Here is a 23,561-nt window from a genome sequence, read left to right as displayed (position 1 = left end):
AAAAATATTATCACAAAAAATTTAGAAAAGAACAGAAGCGTAAAAAGAGCTTTCAAAGAATTGTGTACTCATAAAACATGGATCCCCAAAATTGAAAATAAAAGAATCATAGCAAATACTAGAAAAGATATAATGGATCAAGCATCAAATTTTTATAAAGAATTATATCGCAAAACAGAGGAAGAGGAACTGAGGTCTGAAATAACAAAACATACAAATAATAAATGTACACAGACAAATGATATTGTAGCTGTACCTACAACCAATAATATCAATTAATACAAATGTCTAATACCTAACTTGTAACGTAGCATTATAGATCGTAGAAATAGAAATCGTGCATAATAACTGTAATAAGCGTATGCCGAAAGATTCGTTCTGACAAGAACATTTTATTTTATATAACGTAATATTAGCTCTGATAAGAACCATTTCATAATGCTGTACATCAACTCATAGAATCATACAGATCACCAGTAGTCATCTCAGTGAAGTTTCAAGCATCGTACTTTCTCTCGACTATCGCAGTTATACTCACGTGATCAGTCATATGCTCCGCGTTATACAACCGCACAGCAAGGCCGAGCTGACTCGACTGACGAGTGAAGCGTCGGGGGTCGATCGCTATTCATGCAATTTTAATCAATGAGCAATAGCGTAGGTGCGGAATGCTCATTGACATCGTATGATCGAGCTTCGACTCGAGTTTACACAAACTGCGATAGCATTAGTTTTAGAGCGAGATAGCACACACAATATTATTCTCAATTCTTATTGAATGAAACGTTTTACTATTGGTTAAAATGTAAGCATTGCAAATGCAAATGCAAGCAGTATTGGTGTGTATTTTATGAACTTGTAAATATTTTTAAGTAACAATTGTGATTGGGTAACTAGTTTAAGGATTTTGTATATATATTGTGTAACTTTCAAATAAATCATATATCTTCCATATATCTTCCACATATTCCTCACAGTCAAGCAGTTGTTTTATTTAATCGCCAAGCGCTCAGTCTCTAAAGTGGTGACCCCGAACAAGAACACCGACGTAAGGAACCCGAACAAGAACACCGACGGAAGGAACCCCAACAAGAACACCGACGGAAGGACCCCGAACAAGAACACCGACGGAAGGAAGCCAGAACAGAAGAACACCGAACCTCTGCCCGGCTACACATCGAAGAACAGCTTCATCAGCTCGCCGAAACGACGAATTCCTGTTCGACTAATCTCTGCTTGAGGAATATTAACCCGACGAAGAAATGGAAGACACAAACCAGGCTCAGCCACTCCCAGCGCCCACCACGACAGAAATCTCCACCATTTTACTGTCGATGCGCATACCACCATTTTGGCGGAAAAATCCGCGATTGTGGTATCACAGCTTTGAAGCCGCCACCGATGATCTCAAGCCCAACTGACACAGATGGTGCTCGTCCAATTAGAAAAGGCTGACATCGAACAAATCTCCAACATCCTATTTAACATACCGAGAGACAAACAATATTCAGCAATCAAGGAACGTCTCATATCGGTATATGAAGAATCCGACAGCCGCAAGTTCCAGAATCTACTCGCCGAGATGGAGCTCGGAGACCAGAAGCCTTCACAGCTACTGCGACGCATGCGAAACCTTGCGAGGGACAAGGTTACCGACTCCACCCTCCGCATGATGTGGAGTAAGCTGCTGCCAGCCCACGTCCGCTCCGTGCTCGCCGTCAGCGAGTCATTCAGCGCGAAGTCCACGCTGGAGGAACTAGCGTTGCTTGCTGACACGATGATGGAGCAAATCCAGGAGGTAGCAGCCGTCTCCAGCCAGCCACCAGCCGTCTCCAGCCAGCCACCAGCATCAGGTCCAGAAACATCGACGTCAAATCAGGTAGATCACACACAATTCCTTATTAACGAGATACGAAAACTATCACTAGAAGTCGCCGAACTCAAGTCAAGGCCATCTCAACACTATCATCGCCACCGATTTCGCTCGTCATCTCGCAATAGAACTTCGTCACAACACCGTTCCCGCACACTCAATAGCTCATCAACACTTTACTGTTATTAACATCGCCGATTTGGTAGTGAAGCACGACGTTGTACTACGCCCTGCAGCTTCAAGAATGAGCCATCGGGAAACTAGAACGGACGTTAGCTGCGGTGGAACCCGGCGTCCTTCACACTTCATACCGCCTTTTTGTCACAGACAAGAAAACAAAGATGTCATTCTTAGTAGATACCGGTGCTAATATATCCGTCCTACCAAGAAAACTAGGCCTGAAAGCAACGCCTCTACCATTTAAATTGTACGCTGCAAACAACACAACAATTTCAACTTATGGTGAGAAAACATTAGAACTCGATCTCAACCTCCGTCGACCATACAAGTGTAAGTTTATTGTAGCTGACGTCACGAAACCAATATTAGGTGCCGATTTTCTCAACCACCATCAACTTATCGTAGACTTAAAAAATCGAAGATAAATTGATTCCGTTACAAATCTTAAAGTCAACGCGCCAATAATGTCAACGACCTCACCCACAATACGAAGTATCGATATACAGGCCCCGTACCACGCGATACTCGCCAAATTCCCCGGTACCACGAGATTAACATCGATGTAATTATCGCCAAAAATTAACGTGGAACATTATATTGAAACACAAGGACCTCCATTACATTGCCGTGCTCATCCCATTCCAATTGAAGACCAGGGAACAGGAGCTATCATCACACCAATGGGTTTATTCGAATTTCCTCGCATGTGTCCTGGTCTAAAGAATGCGGGACAAACATTTCAGCGATTTATTCACGAAGTGCTCCGTGGATTAGACTACGTTTTCCCATTCATCGACGATTTGCTCATAGCCTCAGCAAACGAGACTGAGCATCGCGATCACCTAAGAACAGCTCTTAGAAGATTGGAAGAAAACGGTATTACTATCAACCCCGCGAAGTGTAACTTAGGCCAAACGGAAGTAAAATTTCTTGGATACATCGTATCAAAAAACGGTATACAGGCACCAGAAGAGAAGATTAAAGCCATTACCGAATATTCAAAACCGAAAACTATAGAAGGTTTAAGACGACTTCTAGGCATGTTAAATTTCTATCGTGACCACATACCGAATGCCGCATCAATACAAGCTCCGCTAAACGCTTACCTACACCATGTCAAGAAACGTGATAAAACAATAATTGAATGGACCGACGAAGCATCACAATCATTCGAAGAGTGCAAGAATAGTATATCCAAAGCTACCTTACTCGCTTACCCATCACATGATGCCCCTATCGCAATATTCTGCGATGCGTCTGACAATGCAGTAGGTGCAGTCCTACAACAATACATCGAAAATAATTGGCAACCACTCGGTTACTTCTCAAAGAAATTCTCAGAGGCGGATAAGAAATACTCAGCGTATGACAGAGAACTCTCAGCCGTCTATAAGTCAGTGAAACATTTCCGTAAGATGTTTGAAGGACGTGAAATAATTATATTCACAGACCACAAACCCCTCACATTCGCTATGAATAAAACACATACTGCAAACGAAACGCCACGCCGAACGCGCCAATTATTATTCATCAGTGAATTCACAACCGATATTCGACACATCAGTGGAAAAAACAATATTATTGCCGAAAGATTCGTTCTGACAAGAACATTTTATTTTGTATAACGTAATATTAGCTTTGACAAGAACATTTTATTTTATATAACGTAATATTAGCTCTGATAAGAACCATTTCATAATGCTGTACATCAACTCATAGAATCATACAGATCACCAGTAGTCATCTCAGTGAAGTTTCAAGCATCGTACTTTCTTTCGACTATCAAAATAAAATGTTCTTGTCAGAGCTAATATTACGTTATATAAAATAAAATGTTCTTGTTAGAACGAATCTTTCGGCATACGCTTATTACAGTTATTATGCACGATTACTATTTCTACGATCTATAATGCTACGTTACAAGTTAGGTATTAGACATTTGTATTAATTGATATTATTGGTTGTAGGTACAGCTACAATATTATAATACAAGAAACAGAAGTATATGACAATATTAAAAACCTAAAAACAAATAAAAGCCCAGGCCCGGACAACATAAGTCATTATCTCATTAGATACTTAAATTTTATGCACCCATTCTTGTTCCTCATCTGACAAAGCTATTTAATATGATAATTGAGACAGAAGTAGTACCGAAACAATGGAATGCATCAGATATCATATTATTATATAAAAAAGGCGATCCTAACAATATAGCGAACTACAGGCCTATTAATTTACCGGCAAACATATATAAATTATTTTCCTCAATAATCTTCAAAAGGATAACACAACAAATTGATAACGAACAACATGTAGAACAAGCTGGCTGTCGCTCAGGTTTCAGTACAATGGATCACCTTAGAACAAGTTTTCGAAAAATATAAAGAGTACAATAGAACACTTTACGCAGCTTTCATTGATTATTATAACAAAGCATTCGATAGTATTAGTCATGATTCAATTTGGAAAGCACTTAAATCCCTTAATGTACCTCAAAAATGTCAGAACATAATAAAACACATCTACTCTAATAGTACCAGTAATGTTAAATTGGAAACAAGAGGAGAGTCAATAAAAATCGAACGCGGAATAAAACAAGGAGGCCCTCTGTCCCCAAAAATTTTCATTTTGGTACTGGATTATGTATTTCGACAAATTGACTGGGTACACAAAGGCATAATAGTTAATCGCTGTTTCTTGAGTCATCTAAGGTTCGCTGATGACATCGTAGTACTAGCAGAAACTCGCAAAGACCTAGAAAATATGATCAATTCACTAGACAAAGAAAGTTTAAAAATTGGATTAAAAATGAATTTCAATAAAATCAAAGTGATGACCAACAGTTTTCAAATACCCATCTCCACTAGCGGCAATGAAATTGAATACGTTGAAAAATATATATATCTAGGCAAACAAATATCATTTGATAAAAATTCCAACGAAGAAGAAGTCGAAAGAAGAAGGAATCTAACCTGGAAAAAATTTTGGTCTTTGAAAGAAATTCTAAAGGGAGATTTCAATCTGAAGCTGAAGAAAACTGTAGTTGAGACATGCTTATTACCTTGTCTTCTATATGGATGTCAAACATGGACTTTCACGAATAAAGTAAAACAAAAAATTAGAACGACACAGAGAGCAATAGAAAGAAGTATATTGAAAATAAGAAAAATTCAAAAGATAAGAAATGTTCTAATTAGATAAAGAACAAAAATAAAAGATGCACTGACCCACGCATTGAAACTAAAATGGCAATGGGCCGGTCGTATATCAAGACTCACAGACAACAGATGGACGATAAAGACAACGAAATGGAAAGGGCCGGTGGGCATTACAAAAGTTGGAAGACCGTGTAAGAGGTGGGCTGATGATGTGATTGAATACGCTGGAAAATACAGGCTAATATTGGGCAAAGACCGAATAGTGTGGAAAAAAATGGAGGAGGCCTTCACCCAAAGAGGGGCCCATACTACTAATTAAACATTTATTATTAAGAAATAGAAAAAAAAGAAAAACTAACATAAAACTATTATCTTTTTAAGTTCTTATAATATTAGGCTTAAGTTAAGTTTACTAACAATAATTATAAGTTTGTTTTAATTTTTAAATTTAGCTTAACTTAATTATGTAATTATGTAATTTAGTATGGGACTAAAAGGCTTTTTTATTTTATTTTATTTTATGGTGCCCATGTTTGACATCCATACGTCATGGCTGGGAGTATGCAGGTGTTGTAAACAATACTTTTAAGTTTTAGTGGTATTGACGGGTTTTTCATAATCTCCTTTAGGGAGTAACGTTTCCATGCTATATTTATTCTGTTATGTATTTCCTTTGAAGTAGTATTCGTAGGGGAGATTATCTGGCTGAGGTAAGTATATTCGTCGACGTAGTCTATTGTTACGCTGTTTACTTCAATCGGTGATCTTAAACTATTCGTCATCAGCTTGGTCTTCTTTGTATTCCTCTGCAGGCCCACCTTTTCGTTTTCTGATTCCAGTTCTTTGAGCATGACCTGCAGTTTACATGGGTTGTCTGTAATTTCAGCATAATTATAAAAGAATAAGGATAAAATGAGTAGGTACTATTCCACTTAAAAATAAGGAAAGTAAAACATTTCTACTATCTCATATATCATCGTGCTCTAACCAACTGAGCTAACCGTTCGAGTGACGTATCGTCATAAAATCTTGTATTTAGGAGTGGTAGTGCCATGTTGGGTTCTCACGGACACAACCGAATTGGGTACGCCCGGAGAAATACCACTCCCCTACTCGAAACCGGCGTGAAATAGCGGCTATGCCGCTGTGTTTCGTCCGGTGAGTGGGGTATCTGGAGGCCTACACCCCCCTCCCAAATACAAATGGCAGCACGGACTAAAAATAGATTACTCCAGGACGGTACCAGGCTATGCAGTCCTGGAGAATCCATCGCTGGGCGTCCACAATTAAGGCTTGTACCTAATAGTGGTCAATATACCCGGGGTATAATTTGGAACACTCCTTTGTACCGCGGGCTGGCGTGTGCGTTTACGTCAGGGAGGATGTCTGTTCTCGACGCCTGAGTTTTCTTGCAGGACAGGACCTATCCATCATCTGGCTGCGTGTAGACTGCGATGACCATCCGCGAATCTACGCATGCCTGTATAGGTCACAAAGCGGTAACGCAGAGACACAGCTACAGATTCCGTGTTGGAGCAGATCCCTATTGCAGAGATCGTATGTCTTGGCGATTTTAACGCCCACCACGCCGAATGGCTAGTCTCGCGTACCACCGATCATGTAGGGAGATCTGTTCACGACTTCAAATTCAAAATTCAAATTCAAATATTTTTATTCAAAATAGGATTTATAATCACTTATTGAACGTCAAAATCTACCACCCATTCAAAAGAGACTGCCTCAGACCTGAGAAGAATGGGCGCAAGAAACTCAGCGGGCTTTTTTTTTTATATCAAATATGGATTAAAATGATATATCGTACAATAAACATTTATAATGAAAGAGCCTGAGGGTGTTCGCTTTAATCCCAGTCCGTGGTGTCATTAAGAAAATCGTTTATGCTATAATAACCTTTCCCACACAAACGTTTTTTAACAATTCTGTTAAATTTCGTAACACATTTGTTTTGTACATTTTCTGGGATCATATTGTAGAAGCATATACATCGCCCAACAAAAGACTTACTAACTCGACCCAACCGAGTAGTAGGCATAACAAGATTATGTTTGTTCCTAGTGTTAACGTTATGAATGTCACAGTTTCTAGAAAATTCCTCAATGTGCTTATGAACATACAAAACATTATCAAAAATGTATTGAGAAGCACCAGTCAAAATGTTTATTTCTTTAAATTTTTCTCTTAATGATTCTTTAGGACCTAGGTTATAAATCGCGCGAATAGCCCTCTTCTGCAGCACAAAGATAGTATTAATATCGGCCGCACTGCCCCATAACAATATACCATAGGATAATACTAATACTAATAATAATACTATGAAAATAACTAAAGTATACTAATCTCGCCGTATCTATGTCAGTTAACCGTCTGATTTTCTTAATAGTGGGGGCCCCACTGCAATTTGGAATCAAGAGTAATGCCAAGGAGTAATGGAAGGAAGGTTTTACCACCTCTCCATTTAATAAAATATTCGCATCTACATTTTTGACATTTGGCGCGGTGAATTTAATATATTTGGTTTTATGATTATTTAACAATAAGTTATTGGCGCTAAGCCAGTACACGATGTCAGATAGAGCATTGTTTACTTCGTCATATAAAACTTGACTTCGTTTCACTTTGAATATAAGTGAAGTGTCATCCGCAAACAATACCACCTCGTGTTTTTTTTTCTACAAGGTTAGGTAGATCATTTATATAAATTAGGAAGAGGAAGGGTCCAAGAATAGACCCTTGTGGTACCCCCATACCGAGAGGAGTCCCAGGAGATCTCCTGCCATTCACCTCGACCCTCTGAATCCTATTATTTAGATCAGAAGATCGAGTGCAGATCCTCTTATACCATAGTGGCATAGCTTCTTGACCAGCGTTGAATGTTGAACACAATCAAAAGCCTTAGATAAATCACAGAAGATACCAAGTGCATTCTGTGATTCCTCCCAGGCCTCAAAAATATTCGTGATGAGTTCAACACCGGCATCCGTAGTCGGGAGCCCCTAGTAAAGCCAAATTGTTTTATATGAAGTAACTTATAAGTTTTAAAGTGAGTAAGCATTTGGCTTAAAATAATTTTTTCAAAAATTTTACTAAGGGTTGGCACCACCGAAACAGGGCGATAGTTATTCGGGTCAGAAGTGAGTCCCGATTTAAATATTGGTGTAATTTTACTATACTTCAGAAGGTAAGGAAACACGCCATGTTCAATACAGCTATTAAAAACTAGTGCTAGATATGGTGCTATGACGTCAATAACAGAACTTATTATTTTTACAGATATGCCCCATATATCAGCAGTTTTTTTCATTTCTAAGGATCTGAAAGTTTTAATTATTTCTGCTGGGCTAACAACAAAAAATTGAAATTTTGTTTACATTCCTTAACATTTTCCAAAAGAAGTGACTCGGCAACACTGGTGGAGGACACAAGGGTGCTTGAGATGGAAACTGGAATGTCAGAAAAAAATTTCTCAAAAGCAGAAGCTACTTCCTGCTCAGAGTGGATTTTTGTATTGTTTATTATTAGATTATATTCAAACTTGCAGTCTTTCCGTCTTCCAGATTCCCAGTTATTAACTTTCCAAGTCATTTGTATTTTATTTGAAGCATTTTTAATTATTTCTCTAATATGCGTTGACTGAGCAATAGTACATACTTTCTTAAATAATTTTGAATATTTTTTCATATATACAAGGAAAGATGCATCATGATTACATGATGATCTTCGCCTTAGCATATGGTCTGACGCAACTGGTTATTGCGCCAACGCGAATCCCAGATGTGGAAGATCATACACCTTCACTGTTGGACCTTCTGTTGACCTCACATCTGGACGGCTACCTAGTTTCCGTTGACCCTCCTCTGGGATCGTCTGACCACTGCCTGATCCGGAGCACCGTGCCGATCACGCGCCTAACACGATCCCGCTTCTTAGGCTGTCGCCGCGTGTGGCACTATAGGTTAGCAGAGTGGGACGAGATGTGGTATTGCTTGCATCCTACCCGTGGAGGCAGATCTCTTTTTCGCTGGGTGATCCAGATGCCGCTGCTGACGCTGATGTGGTACTGCAACGTATGGAACTCTTCATTCCGTCCTCCTCTATGCCTATGGGTGGCAGGTCCTAACCATGGTTTGACCGCTCCTGCAAAATGGCTTCTCGCCGAAAGCAGGAGTGCTATCAGGCTTGGGCCGATTCGGTGGTATATAAAGATGTGAATTCCAGCGAACTTAAAAAACAGTTCAATCATGCCTCCAGGTCCTTCAAAAGAGTTATTGCTGACGCGAAGTCGAAGCACATTGGCAGAATTGGCGAGAGACTTGCACGCCTTCCCTCTGGAACTCATGCGTTCTGGTCGCTCGCCAAGGCTGTCCAAGGAAACTTCTACCAGCCAGCCATTCCGCCACTGCACAGGGACGATGACTCGCTGGCCCATGACGTGAAAGAGAAAGCTGATCTCCTGGGCTCCCTCTTCGCGTCCTACTCGACTCTAGATGACCAAGGAAGGAGGCTTTAGTGCACCCGATCCCTAAGAAAGGTGTACGCTCAGATCCGTCCAACTACGCTTTGTTTAGTTAGTTTACTTTATTTATTTATTAGCTCCTTTTTCTCTAAAGTAATGGAGTCGATCATCAACCGCCAGCTAATGGGATACCTAGAGGAGCACCAGCTGATCAGCGACTGCCAGTACGGTTTCCGTCAGGGTCGCTCAGCTGGTGATCTTCTTGCATACCTCACCCATAAATGGGCGCAAGCGGTTGAGTCGAAAGGAGAGGCGTTGGCGGTGGGTTTGGACATAGCGAAGGCCTTCGATCGGGTGTGGCATAAAGCGCTTATAGCGAAACTACCATCCTATAGGCTTCCCGAGAAGTTGTGCAAATGGGTCTCAAGCTTTTTGGCCGATCGGAGCATCAAGGTTGTTATTAAAGGTGCATGCTCCGACTTAAAACCCATAAACGCTGGTGTCCCGCAAGGCTGTGTGCTATCCCCTACACTGTTTTATCTGTATATCATTTATATGCTGCAAATCATCAGTATTCATTGCTATGCAGACGACATCACAGGGTATGCTTCCTACAACATGTCCCGGGATAGCGTCGACGAAACACGACGACGATTTATATAGAAGACTATGCTTTGCAAAGTCTCGGAATGGGGCCGACAGAATTTAGTCCAATTCAACCCCAAGAAGACACAAGTTTGTGCGTTCACCACAAAAAAGTCTCACTTTGTCGTATCCCCTCGATTCGAGATCACTTACACTAACTTATACTCTAACTGCCACAGCCTGTAATGGAATACTTGGCGTCGATATATCGAGCGACGTTCAGTTCAGTGGTTACTTGGAAGGGAAGGCCAAACTGGCCCCTAAAAAGCTTGGTGTACTCAGTAAAGCGAGACAGTAATTCACTAAAAGCCACCGCCAGCAACTTTATAAAGCGCAAATTCGGCCTCACATGGAGTACTGTTCTCACCTCTGGGCGGATGCCCCCCAGTACCAGCTTCTTCCATTTGACCGCATACAACGAAGAGCGGTTAGAATCATCGACGATCAAGGCATCTCCGATCGGCTTGATTCTTTGGCATTGCGTAGAAATGTGGGTTCTCTCTTTTACCGCATTTATCATGGGGCCACCCCACCTTAAAGGCCGGCAACGCATTTCTTGACACACCTGTTGTTGCGGATGACCATGGGCGGTTGCTTCACCTCTCCCCATCCCGTGAGCCTCTTGCCCGTTTGTCCACTCTTATATATATATATAAAAATGCTTTGTTCAACTTTCAGCTTATGGCTTCATCTACAGGATCTACTTTACAGTTGATAACCTGCTCAACCATAATATTTGCATATTAGGAAATTTACTTGAGATGTCACTCTTGTAAATCTAAACAATTTGTTATGTTTTTAAAGTGATAACCCTAACTTCTAGGATTAATACACAAATAAAATTTGAAAAACAAAATTTTATGAACGATGCGGGGCTCGATCCCACGACCTCCGGCGTTCCGTGCCGGTGCTCTCGCCAACTGAGCTAACCGTTCTAGTGACGTTTCGTCATAAAATCTTGTATGCTTTTTTCAACTCTCAGGTTGTGGCTTCATCTACAGGATCTATTTTACAGTTGATAACCTGCTCAACCCCATTAATTTTGCATATTAGGAAATTGACTTGAGATGTCCTTGTAAATCTTTTTCTCTCATTTTATCGTTTAACACTATTGTATACTATGTTTTTTGCAAATAAATATATTATTATTGTTATTATAAATCAAATTCTTTTACCTTTTATTTTTAGAGGTTACGCCAAAGCAAGGCAAATTCACCGTCGTGGTGAAATGTTTAAATTTCTAATGTATAGTCTATACGCTTGGGGAGTGCCGTTACTTATGGCGCTAATACTTTATTTTATGAACGCTGCGGATCTTAGCCACGCTCCGTGGATTATTCAGCCATCAGTACCACGTTTCGCTTGCTTCTTGACAGGTTGGTCTTGAGACATAAGATGTTAAGTCTCATTTGCCCAGTAATTTCACTAGCGGCGCCCTTCAGACCGAAACACAGTAATGCTTACACATTACTGCTTCACGGCAGAAATTGGCGCCATTGTGGTACCCATAATCTAGCCGGCATCCTGTGCAAAGGAGTCTCCCACTGTTACTAAAACAAATAGATCTATATACTTAAATCTCCTTATAAATGTTATAAAATATTATAAGATTTAATAAAATTAAGTATATTTTGTAAGATTCTGAATTCTTGCAACATTATAATTTAATATTCGATATTCATAGAATCGAAAAAATATATCTATTAAAGTGAAATAACTCAAATTTTATCTTTAGTTCTTGGGAATAATAAAAGTCGCAGGGCGCCAGGAGGTCTACTCTCAAAATCGACCACGATATACTCGGAGCGATACGATAATACTCCGAATATATCGCACCTACCCTACTCTAACAAATATTCCCATTCAATATCGTTTGTCGTAACCATAGACTAACATTTTGATTATTTACGATGTTAAAACGTTACGAAAAACTAAATATTATCTGTGCTTGTCGCTGAAAAGTGTCAAAAGTCAAAACAAAGTTTAGGCGTTAAGGACCATGCCAGACTCTGCATCAACAATTTGGTATCATTACACAAAATATTCAAAAATTATGTAATGAATATAATATGACCATTTAAAATTGAATAAGTAATACAAAACTTGCGAAGAATAAAATGTAAAAAAAAGTTCCTCAACCCTTCTCGTCGACTTCCTATTTCTCAGGCGGCCATTTGCATTAATCTCTACGCATAAACGATCAACAAATTCAAATATTTTTATTCAAAATAGGATGTGAAATCACTTATTGAAAGTAAAAAAAAAAACTACCACCCATTCCAAAATGAATGCCTCAGGCTTGAGAAGAATGGGCGCAACAAACTCAGCGGGCTTTTTTTTTTCATCAAAATATGTTTTACAATTAAAGTAACATTTACAAAGTAACATTGTACAATGATACTTATTATTTAATAGCCTGAGGGCGGTCGCTCCATTCCCAATCTGTGGTATCATTAAGAAAGTCATTTATGTTATACCTTAACCTTTACCAACAAAATGACTTATATTACTTGGTAGTAAAAAAATCCTGTTGAATAGTAAATCACATATGATTATTTTAATAATATTTGTGAAATATGAATTAATATATATTGTATGGCAAATATATCTTTACAACTTGAAACGATAATAGCAACGACAGCCTAGAAGGTGTCGTTGAGATTATCGTAAAAGTGACGTTTATATTTTGTCAAATTCGAATATTCGTCTCTACTCTTAGTTAAAAATGTCAGAGAGTAGGACCGATAATATCGAAATAGTTCGTTCGTTCACTCATCGTTTCGACATTGAATACGATGTAACTTAGAGTAGGATTCGACACGACTAATGCCACGATATATCGAATATCGATTTTAGGAGTAGGCCCCCAGGTCAGGACTGTATGGCGGATGACTCATTATCTCGACACCTGCCATAGTCAAATATTCAACAGTCCGTTTTGCGGAGTGCGCTGAAGCATAGTGGTGGTGAAGGAGGATTCTGCTTCGAGGGTGCTGCTGTCGAATTTTTTCCAAGACAACAGGCAAATAGCGATTGACATACCAGTCTGCAGTAACAGTCCTTCCATCTTCTAGCACAACTGGCGCGAAATGACCTTTCCGACCAAAGAATGAGGCAATCATCTTTTTTCCTTGACTTCTTCTTTTCTTTACCTTAGTTGGCCAATCCTCGAAAGGAAACACGTGTAACAAGTTCATTTTCACGTGTAACAAGAGTTTTAGATTTGCCGCCAATTCACAAAAACAAATCACAAATTAATTCAATATAGTACATTAGGTTACCAAAGACTTCTAAAATTTAAATAAAAAAAAATGTTTTTATTAGTAATGTTTCTAACTGGCCAATTCTAAACATTTTCAGTGTTACCCACGTATAGGGCACGTCCATCGGCCGTGATAATGGTACCATCTGTAGTCAGTAGTACCAACTAACACACACGAATCAAGTTAACTAAAGAAGTCAATATAACATGCTATTATAGTTATTTCTAATCATAGTGATTATTATATAGAGTAACATTACTAAGTCAGTAATGAATAGCAGTAATAAATAAATGAAATTATTAATTGGGGTATCTTTTGCCTCTATGAGGTCCTCAGCATACTTTTAGCTTACTAAACGATTACTACAGACAGACATCAACGCACAGATGAATCATGAGGCTGCTGGCTTTCTTGGCTAGACCTCTTTCCGAGCCCATCCGGTACCAGCATTATTTGTGTTTTTGTTGTTAAATTACCAACATTCTACATATTATAGACATTCTCAAGAAAAAAGATTAGTGCACCGAAGCATTTATTAAAGCATGTTGTTATAGACCAACAGCATGGTTTTTCAACGGGCAAATCTACTCTAACTAATCTCCTTGTTTTTACTAATTATGTTTTTAGCGGTTTGGATAGTAAACATCAGATAGACACAATGTATACAGATTTTCAGAAGGCATTTGACAAAGTTGACCATATAATGCTTTTACAAAAGTTGTCTTTTAATGGTATTAAAGGAAATCTTTTGCGATGGTTTACAGCTTACCTACATAATCGTGTTCAATAGGTGATTATAAATGGGTATACTTCATCTCAAGTATTAGTGACATCCGGCGTACCCCGGGGCTCAATCCTTGGGCCGTTGCTTTTCCCCTTATTTATCAACGACATATCGAAGTGCTTTCTACATTGCAATAATTATGTACTCTATGCAGATGATCTAAAGTTATATAAAAAGATACTTACACCTTCTGATGTGTCACTGATACAGGAAGATCTTGATAGGCTCGACGACTATAGCAAAAGAAACAAATTATTTCTAAATTATAATAAGTGTCAGCATATCATCTTTACTAGAAACACCCATAATATAATCACGTCCAACCTCACCCTTGGAGACCATGTCCTTGAATCTGTTCACTCTGTCAGGGATCTTGGGGTCCTTCTTGACCCTAAACTAACCTTGGAAAAGCATCTGGGAATAATTATTAATAAAGCTTACCGAATGTTAGGCTTCATAACCCGTGTCACCAGACCTTTCAAAGATAAAGCCACATATATTTACCTTTATAAAACGCTTGTACAGTCTCAGTTGGAATATGCTTTTCCAATCTGGAAGCCCCATTATGCTATATATGTTACGCAACTGGAGGCTGTACAAAAGAAATTCTTACGCATTTTAAACTATCGTATGAATTGTGGTTAGGCTAACTACAATGAACTTTTAAAAACATACAATTTACTTTCACTTAGCCAAAGACGTCACTTAATAGACTGTGTCACCTTAAGAAAAATATGTGTGAATGAACTAGCGTGTCCTGAACTTCTCGAGCTTTTGCCATTCAATGTTAATAATAATAATAATAATAATAAACTTTATTGGCAACATATTTACAGTGCTAAAATAGGTCATAGTTTATAATATAATAACTTTAACAAACAAGTAATTTTAACGTAAAATATTAGATTAAAATTATAAGTTAACAAAATTATGAACTTAAACTATAAAAACCACTAAAAAATAATTAAAACAGACCTAGTAAAATTAAAATAAATAAAACAATTAGATTGAGGAGCAGTGCAATCACTTTAGTATTGCCAATCGGAGGCCCACTCAGTATACGTCGAGCCTTCAGAGACTCGACACTGATTTTCAGTAGGCACCGTGTTACGCAGCACGGACAGCGACTGCGGTATACAAATACTTCCTACATCTTAAATTACAATTTAAATACATATTTCTACACTAAAAGCAAAATTTTATAACTAGATTAGCAAAATAAATAATAAATTTTTATAACACAACTACAGTCATAGTTTATTGTTGAAAAATGTAAACTTCGCGGACACAGGGTATAAAGAGAATAAGAAGAAAGAAAAAAGAAAAAATAAATTGGCAATAGACACGTTATTTGGCCATAACAAAAAGGTAATATTAATTTATTTTCAGAATAATTTTAAATAATAATAGTCGGTTTGTACAATATGTTTGCATGGGAAAAAATATTATAATTTCAATTTGTAAAGATCCAGGGTGTTTCAAGTAATGCTACTTTATGTATTATAAATTGAAGTTACTGTTTTTCTAATACTTATGGGTTATTGATTGCTTAATTGTTTCTGAAATAAAAGAGTCTTGTATTTTAATTTGAAACTCGAAGTTGTTTTCAGGTCACAGAGAGGAGGTGGCAAGTCATTCCAACATTTAGTGGCTGTAAACTTGAAACTACCCCGGAAAGCTGCACTCCTGTGTAAGGGCATTTGTAATCTATACTTAGATGCTCTTGTGACGTATTCACTAGTATTATCTTTCAACCAATGTAATTTACTATAAAGATATAGCGGCACTTTATACTTTATTATATTGAAAAGAAGCGAAACAAAGTGTAAATGCATACGATAATCCATTTTTAAAATTTTATTTTTATTTAAATAAGGTGTTACGTGAACACGCCGTGGAAAGTCGAAGCAGTAGCGTGCACATGCGTTTTGCACACGTTGTATTAAATTCTTAGTATGTGCAAGTAAGCGTGGCCCTACTACTGTATCAGCATAATTAAACTTGGATAAGACCAGGGCTTCGCATAGCTTGATGCGCACTACCGGTAAAATAAAATCTCTTATGCGATAAAGAATCTTTAAACGGTAAAAGCAATTCTGAGAAATATTTAGAACGTGTTTTTCGAAACGAAGCCTTTCATCCATTATAACCCCCAGATTGCGCGCCTCGGTAACTCGTTGTATACGCTCTCCCTTTATTTGCATGTCAGGGTCGTAGTGTGATATTGCCTTTATTTGTCGTTCGGTACCAAGTATCATGAATTTTGTTTTACTCGAATTTAAGACTAGGCAATTCGATTCTGACCATCGTACGATACGTTCTAAGTCGTTATTTAGTTCTACCATAGCTGAACGTGTATTTTCTGGCTTAAATGAAATATATAATTGTATATCATCTGCGTATATATGATAATTGCAGTGTTTTATTTCCTTTATGATATCCGCAGTTTAAATAATAAATAAGATAGGGCCTAATATAGATCCTTGCGGAATACCTCTTTTAACCTCACTACACTCTGACCGATCGACGTTGCCGTTCTCATGTCTTACGTCTACTACTTGAGTGCGATCTTTCATATAACTTTCGAACCATAATAATGTTGCTGTAGAAAAACCATAATATGATAGATTGGACAGAAGCAACGATACATTTAAACAGTCGAATGCCCTAGTATAGTCTAGAAGCACTAACATAGAACCCTCTCCTTTGTCCTGAGCAGTCAAAATATCATCAACTACGTTAATGAGAGCAGTCGCGGTACCTCTCTGTTTCCTAAACCCGGACTGCAGATCTGGTAAGATGTTATTTAATTCCAGATAAGTTCTCAGTTGTTCAGAAACGACTTTTTTTAATATTTTAGATAGGCATGGTAATATGCTGATAGGCCGTATGTCCTTAAGGTTATTCGGGTTATTTGTTTTTGGGATAGGCTTGATGATAGCCTGACGCCACTTGCTTGGAAAAGTACTAGTTAAAATTGACGTGTTCACTATTTTGGTTATTATTTGCAAGGTGTAATCTAGTGTAGCTAAGACCATTTCAAGTGAGATACCATCACGTCCAGTTGCGTTTGAGGTTAGTGATTTAATGTGCTTATGGATATCAAGCTCTGTGGCAGTTTTCAAGCTGAAGGTGGAGTCCCTAAATTTGTGATTCTTGTAAAAGTTTATATATTTTTCAGTAACATTTTTATTACCAGGCACTGTAAGAAAATGGTTATTTATTAAATTTAGGTCTATTAAATTATCAGGCAATATGAAATCACTCTTTTTACTATTAATGTTTAAATTATTTTTTATGTGTTGCCAAAGGAATTGAGGATTACGTATGTTTTTGTTTATATGTGTGTTATAGTATGCCTTTTTTTCATTTTTTATAGCAGTGTAAACCGTGTTTCGGAGACTTTTATAATAAGCTAAGTGGGCTTCAATGTTGGTCTTTTGGGCTCTAATAAATGCTTTATCTCGGAGTTTCATCATTAATTTTATATTATAAGTTATCCAAGGATAACGTCTTTCTTTAATGCATACACGTTTAAGTGGGGCCAATTTATCAAAAATGCGCAGTAATTCACTGTCAAATATATTGACCATATCATTTAAGTTTTCTCTTTGGTACATATATTCCCAGTTATACATATCTAAGGTTTTTCTTAATTCAGCTGGTTCAATATTTTTGATATTTCGGATATATATGTTTTTTGGGTGTATATTTACTTTATCGACATGTAATATACAAGACAAAAACGCATGATTACTTAAGTTACTGATATAATCTACTGATATACTATGAATGTTGGCATCTGTGCAGATTAAATCTAAAAGAGTTTGACTATGGCTCGTAAAATGAGTCGGCTCGCTTACAAATAGCTTCAATTTATACGATGTCAAAAAATCAGATGTATATACGATAAAATCAGTGAAGCACATAAAGCGTCCAGAAAACATTGCACGTTCAGCCATGGGGGTCTGTAGGCTGTGCCTATTACTATTTTATATTTCTTGGCTTTTATATACAGCCACATTTGCTCAACAATTGGGGAATAGGGATGCTTAAGGGTGCTTGCAGGCAATCCGTGCTTAATGTAGAAACCTACACCACCACCTCTTTCCCTTACCTCCCTTGGACGCGGAATATGGCGTAATGAATATCCAGAGATATTTGGGGCGCGGCCTTCCTCCCCTGGTCTTAGCTAAGTTTCATTCATAGCTAATATATCTATGCAATGTCTTTCAACTGCAACGATAAGTTCTTCATGGTTTGTGCCAAGTGATCCTGGATTTATAAAACCAATTTTTAAATGACGTCTTTGAGTAGCCATTTAAAAAAGATATGAACTTATACTTATATATATTAAAATCGTATATCTTAAAATAGCAATAATCAAATTTATATTTGTTAATTTTACTCTTAATACGTAATCTATGATCCTTGACACGAATTTAAACTGATGTTTTATCCAAACATTAATATTACCGCATCTATAATTTGTAGTTTGATGTTTAGGTAGATAAAAAACAACATAAATATAATAATAATAAGGCGCGTCACAATACACTAAATTTAAAACAATCTTATTGCAATGGGAATACATATTTACAGTGATACTATATAATATAAAATAAAGAAAAATATTTAAAATAGTGTTTTTACATATTAAAAACAAATTTATAACTAGCCAAAAACCCTGTGAAAATCGGTTTCATCTTTCAACCTGTACACCACTGAGTCTGCCCCTTTCCGGGCATAGATCTTCCCTTCCCGGGTCCAGACATATCTCCAATTGTGACGCCTTCCTTCTTCTCTGGCCTTAAAAAACAGCTGTCTATTAGTTCTCGTCAGCCTTTCATTTATATAAAAACGAGTTGACTCAACTTGTAGGTCAAGGCCAGAGGTATCGACACCTCGGTGCGTACGCGCTGCCCTCAGTAGTTCATCGCGAGGTGCGCGACGCGCCAGACGCACTATAATTGATCGAGGCTTCGCTCTTTCCCGGTTGCAGTATTCAAAACCCTCGGACCCGCATGTTCTATATGTACTACATCGCGATCCTCGAGTGTTACACCGATCTTTGTAGCAATCACGCTTGCAATGTGACGGACGCTTTCGCCATTTCGTTCCGGTATCCCAGTGATCTCAATGTCGTTTAACAAGTTAGACTGTTCGCGATCGTTTAATTCGGATTTTAATTGTACAATTTCATCTGAGAGATGACTGTCTGTGCTAGCAGTCAATTTAATTTCAATGGTGTCAAGTCGCTCCTCCACGGTGTCCAGGCGCTTACCTACATCCATAAGTGAACTTTTTAGTGATGACATCTCCTGTCTAAAGACTGCTACTTCTTGGGTCACTGCAGCCAGATCCCGACGTAGGAGTGTAATATGTTGAATAAGTGACGTAGCGGAACATTCGTCCTCGGCAACGTTACCTGACGAAGGTGCCGAGCTGACGTTAGGTGGTGTGATCACGTCTGTGTCTTTATTAACCACAGGGGAGCAAGCTTTCGGTTTACAACCCTTGCAAACCCACTTGGGAATCCTGGACTCCAGGCTAACATTGACAGAGCAGGTGCGATGTGACGAGTTTGCACATCTTGCACACTTTACACTTTCTGACAATGAATAAAACTTTCCGCAAACATTGCATTTATTTGCCATTTTCAATGTATGTTGTTATATTAATAATGATAGTTATGCTATATAATTAAGTAAATTGATGATTAAAATATTGTAAATATGTAGGTATGTCTCTTACGCAAAATCAGCTGTTTGTCCGTTGGTTTTATAAAAACGTATTTTAAATAAGTAAAACGTTCACTAAATTGTTTATAACACTGTCACTGATTACACATATGTTATTTATTGGATTAATAAACTTATTATAGCAATTAATTTGGAATTTTTATTTTAAACAACAGAAATTTCGTACTTTGTAACCACAACCGCTGACAGTGCTCCGTGTATTCTCCATGTTCCTGCCAGGTCTTTACGCACGCACAGAACTTTCAACCTACCGACTCCTAGAACCAATATTGGGTTTCGCGAGCCTCTTCACAGAATGTGTTCATCATTGGATTTTCACATTAATGTCGACCTGTTTTCGCACTCCTCTACTGCTGCATTTAAGACTAAGTTAAAACAACAATTACTGTCCTTACCTTACACCTTGTATCTTTATTCATTATTATATATATATTATTATATATATATGTCTGTGTCTTGATTTATATAATACTGTGTATTCGCCTAAATATTCTATTGTTTACTTATCTTATCGTTCTGTTGTCATGTATGTAAAATTGTATTATTTTGTGTTCTCAGTGAAACTATTCTAGGATATATCCAATATTGTAATTTGTATATTTATTTAACTTTATTTGTACTATAGTGATGTATCTGTTTGTTTCCTTAATAAATAAATAAATAAATAAAATCATGCGTAACGTGAATTCAATAGAGACTAGATACGAATAAGTTTCTCTTAACAGTTAGTTACAAATCGAAAAAAACACAAAAAAAAATTTTTTTTATAAAAATAAGGGACGAGACGAGCAGGACGTTCAGCTGATTACCTTTTTATGATTTACCCAGTAATTTCACTAGCTACGGCGCCGTTCAGACCGAAACACAGTAATGCTTACACGTTACTGCTTCGCGTCACAAATAGGATCCGTTGTGGTACCCATAATGTAGCCGGCATCCGGTGCAATGGAGCCTCCCACTATTAAATTTATTTTAAAGTTGTGTTAACTTGGTCTCGCTCCCTCCAGTAACCTTTTATTTTTAATGTAGATTCAGAATTTTATGATTTAATTACACACTGTATATCTATACCTAGATAGGCATCTGTTGCATTATGCAAATTTTGACATAATGGTCAAATTGTAAGAAGAGGTATTTAGTGAGTATTGCATAATATGGTGATGATCATTCTTATTTCTTATTTGGTTGAGTTCTCGTGACAGGCTTCGTCATGCTCGCTTAAATGATACTGCTTGAGGCGGTGACGTGGGGCGGGTTCCCTACCCTAAAATATGGTCGAGGGAGGGGAAGGCTGGTCCATGCGTCATACTCTTGAACGGACACTACTGCTTCATGTTTTTAAAATTAAAGTTATTATATTTTTTGTAACCTCTAGTAAAATACTCGCAAAATATCTTTATATATTTACGATGAGTAATATAATATTACGGTGTGGATTGATACTCAATAACTCGAGTCTATTTACTTAGTAATTTGATTTACGTTTTTTTTACTTACTCGTGTAAGGCATTGAGTATTTTGTTGCACCACTTTACACAAATACTAATTGTAATTGAAGTGAGTTGGAAGGTGATGAAGCTGTAAATGTTGATTTAAAAAACTTCCAATGAGTTTAGCCACTTCTTCTCATTAAAGCTCAACCTTTTCCGAAGTGTAAAAAGAAAAGAATCTTTTTGACATTCATAAGTGTCATTTACCTGACCTACATGAAGACTGATTTTTGTTTGTGATTTGTATAGTAGAATATTATAATAACTCTATTTATTAATTATTTCAGGTTCCAGGGTGTGACGAGGAAAAACTATGCATTACCGAGGCAAATACCAAAAAGAAGTCACACGAGTTCATTAGAATCAGATATAAGTCAAGAAATACCTCCCAACAATATAAGCTTTCACCCTAATGGAAGTAACTTAAACTGAACGAAGACTTTTAATATATAATAGTAAAATGAAGTTGAATAGTATGGATATGCTGTATATTAAATATATTTTTGTGATATCAGATGTATTATACTTAATATTTTTTTTTAATTAAAAGCCTACGTTTTTTATTGATTTAATTGAAGCCGAAGCGTTTATTACGCGTGGCTCAACTGCGTGGTTCGATCGATTTTACCTCAATAACCTTTCAGGTAAAAGTAAGAAGTAAAACCACCAAGCAACCCATTTTTTCCAATCACCATAAATCAAAGAAATCTAATTACGACTATATTCTTGTCTGTTACACACTTAGGTCATACTAATAGTTTTGGATCCACAATAATAAGAGTGAGTATCGCGTGGCATCGATATTTTTGTTCCGAACTAAACAGCGTAAGTCCCAAAACTTATTCAATTAATTATGGCAATACTAAAGAACTTTTCTATGTACTAGTATTTTTCGCTTTTATGGAAGATGTAGTTCTCAAGCAAATTACCAAATTTTTAAAATAAGCATCGTTTTCGATTCAAATGAGTATCGAACAAATATCTTCCAATCGTGTTTTCAGTTAAGGCATCAGAAAGAAAAATGTTTGAAAATACATATATTAAAATTTCTCTTTAATAGGATATTCAGTTTAGTTGTAAAATCTCGTGAAAATCTCATATAATTATGGGAGCCTACCCTTAACGCTGGTTAAAGTATTTTCCTTCAGAATTTAGATACATTTGCATTTTTTGGACTGTATCAAGTAGTTGGTCCAATATTCCCGAAGGCCATTAACGGCCTCCTGGAACGCATTCATCACTTCTTCAAGGCTTGTAATTCGTATACCTCTTAGCTTACTTTTCGGTAGTAAAATCAAATCACATAGTGCGAGGTCCAGACTATATGGCGGATGCGTCATCAGTTCTATATTTGAGGCCTCCAAAACTTATTCGTTATCGAACGGCGGGATCACTTGGCGTTGCGTAGAGATGTTGCTTCATTGTGTGTCTTCTACAGCATTTATCACGGGGAGTCTTACGAAGAGCTGTTTTACCTGATTCCTGCAGCCAAATTCCACCTTCGCACTACACGCCACAAATTAGGATATCATCCCCACCATCTGGATGTGTGGCGGTCCTCCACAGTGCGGTTTTCAAGAAGCTTTCTTCCACGTACTACAAAGCTATGGAATTAGCTTCCTTGTGCGGTGTTTCCCTGTAGATACGACATGGGTCCCTTCAAAAAAAGCGCGTATACCTTCCTTAAAGGCCCCCAACGCTCCTGTGATTCCTCTGTGTTGCAAGAGAATGTGGGCGGCGGTGATCACTGAACACTATATGACCCGTACGCCCGTTTGTCCTCCTTTTCCATAAAAAAGCCATTGCATTACATATGGCTTGTCCGGTCACATTCAGTATACCTTGTATGGGCCACTTATTATGTGGTTGAGGCCATTTGCGTTCGAATTCAAATATTTTTTTACAAAATAGGATATGAAATCACTTATT

General features: G+C 37.6%; 1 protein-coding gene across 2 annotated transcripts in view; it reads left to right on the top strand.

The window, feature by feature from the left end:
• The window catches only part of LOC126970097 (G-protein coupled receptor Mth2-like), a 40,712-nt gene extending 18,564 nt beyond the window's left edge, over window positions 1-22,148 (top strand). For both annotated transcript variants that reach the window (XR_007730536.1, XM_050815823.1), the window contains one exon: window positions 21,920-22,148. Coding sequence is in view for 1 of the 2 variants with exons in the window: in XM_050815823.1 (XP_050671780.1) it covers window positions 21,920-22,064 (145 nt within the window). In the remaining variant the exon portion in view is untranslated. The remainder of the gene's footprint in view (window positions 1-21,919) is intronic.
• The last annotated feature ends 1,413 nt before the right edge of the window (window positions 22,149-23,561 follow it).

The sequence above is a fragment of the Leptidea sinapis genome, chromosome 20 (assembly GCF_905404315.1).
Source record: "Leptidea sinapis chromosome 20, ilLepSina1.1, whole genome shotgun sequence".
In the NCBI taxonomy this organism is placed as follows: domain Eukaryota; kingdom Metazoa; phylum Arthropoda; class Insecta; order Lepidoptera; family Pieridae; genus Leptidea; species Leptidea sinapis.
This window is presented reverse-complemented; position numbering and strand designations above follow the sequence as displayed.